Below are 1,534 nucleotides of genomic sequence, written 5' to 3'. Positions count from 1 at the left end.
TATATATATATATATATATATATATTATGTAATATGTATTGATGATAAAGTCTATACATGTAAAGTCTACCAATGCTCTCTCCAGATCCAACTAGCCACGCATATCATCCGTGAGAGTATCGTCTCTGTCCGTGGTGGCCTGCCATTCTACGCAATGTCTTGGTCCAAAACCAAAACCAAAACGAATTGTTTTGTAATCCCCAATTTACACCGACATTCAACCATTACGCACACACAATCAATCTCCTCTTCCCAATTTACACAGACATTCAAACATTTGGCACATCCAAATCAATCTCTTATGTCCAATTTACACAGACACTCAAACATTACGCACACATAAAATAAATTGTTTTCCGTCTTTTTCTTTTCATACAGACATGCACGACGTTGATGGAAATGCCATCGCCTCCGACGGAGAGAACCAACCGTTCAAATCCAATGCAGACACAGACATCCCAAGTATAAATGTGTGTGACACGGTATCCGATGACTATACTCGTGGACTTGATATTGTTTTATGTATTATTATGACATAGACATTGTAGTACAAAAATGAGAATAGTATCATTTCAGGTGTAGCTGTACAAAACCTGTGGAGATATACCTGAAACTCTAAAACCCAGAACCCTACATATCTCGCCTGGTTGACCTGGGCCATGTTGTTCTCGTCTGCACTACATGTTGTTTAGTGTTTTAGTAACCCTAAAACCCCAAACCCCAAGGTAATACCCTACCCTGGTGTCACATGAGAGCGCTCATGCATGTGTTCTATAAATAGTAGGGTCCGAGATAAATATAAGTCCTCGTACAATGTCAATGCAATATATAAACCTAGGTTTTTTGGGTACTTTCACAAACTTTTCACATAATTGGGCTGAACTAATATGTTGAGCATTAGCACTTGTGTAAGCAATAATATGAGGGTTAGCATGCCTTACAGTTTGGGCTTAGTACACCCCACACACAGCGCTCTACGCGAGTATAATTGGCTTAACTAAACTAAGTTCTAATACTATAATAAACCTGGTACACTCATTACACTGTGTTATCATAGTTAACAATGCTGAATCAAGCTTATAAACCCAAAACGTTCCGGTAGTACAACTAGCGTTTGTAAACCAAGTTTTTTAACACGATAAACCCTGTTTACCTAACCCACAGCATCGTGAGACAGCCACCTCAGATGGCACACCCAGAAGCAGTATTGGTTCAGAAAACACCACTACACCGACTGAAGCGTTCAGTGCATTGGGCCTGAAACCCGTGAGCAGTGGTACTGAGAACGAGGGCGAGAGCAGTCCTTCTTTGCTGAGGAAGAGGTGCAGTCTCCCGTTTCCGAGGTTGCCGGCTTTACCGAGCCGACCAACAATGTCGTCGCTGAGACTAAGCAGGTAGATTGGTCCGGTGATGTATGACGTGTATGCAACATCATTTTTGTAAAAGCCGAATTCAAATTTGGATGATGCATACAAGCTACACACACACACACACACACTCACTCACACACACACACATATATATATATATATAC

The 1,534-nt window shown here is 40.9% G+C and overlaps 1 protein-coding gene across 1 annotated transcript; it reads left to right on the top strand.

Annotated features, from left to right (window-relative positions):
- Positions 1-378: 378 nt before the first annotated feature.
- SARC_15903 (hypothetical protein) lies at positions 379-1,398 on the top strand (the record flags this gene model as incomplete). Its single annotated transcript, XM_014289985.1, has 2 exons — positions 379-470; positions 1,165-1,398. Coding segments are annotated over 2 exons (326 nt in total), but the record flags the coding sequence as incomplete, so codon positions are not given.
- Between the last annotated feature and the right edge of the window lie 136 nt (positions 1,399-1,534).

The sequence above is a fragment of the Sphaeroforma arctica genome (assembly GCF_001186125.1).
Source record: "Sphaeroforma arctica JP610 unplaced genomic scaffold supercont1.6953, whole genome shotgun sequence".
Lineage (NCBI taxonomy): Eukaryota > Ichthyosporea > Ichthyophonida > Sphaeroforma > Sphaeroforma arctica.
The sequence above is the reverse complement of the archived record's forward strand: the minus strand, read 5'-3'. Positions and strand labels throughout refer to the sequence as shown.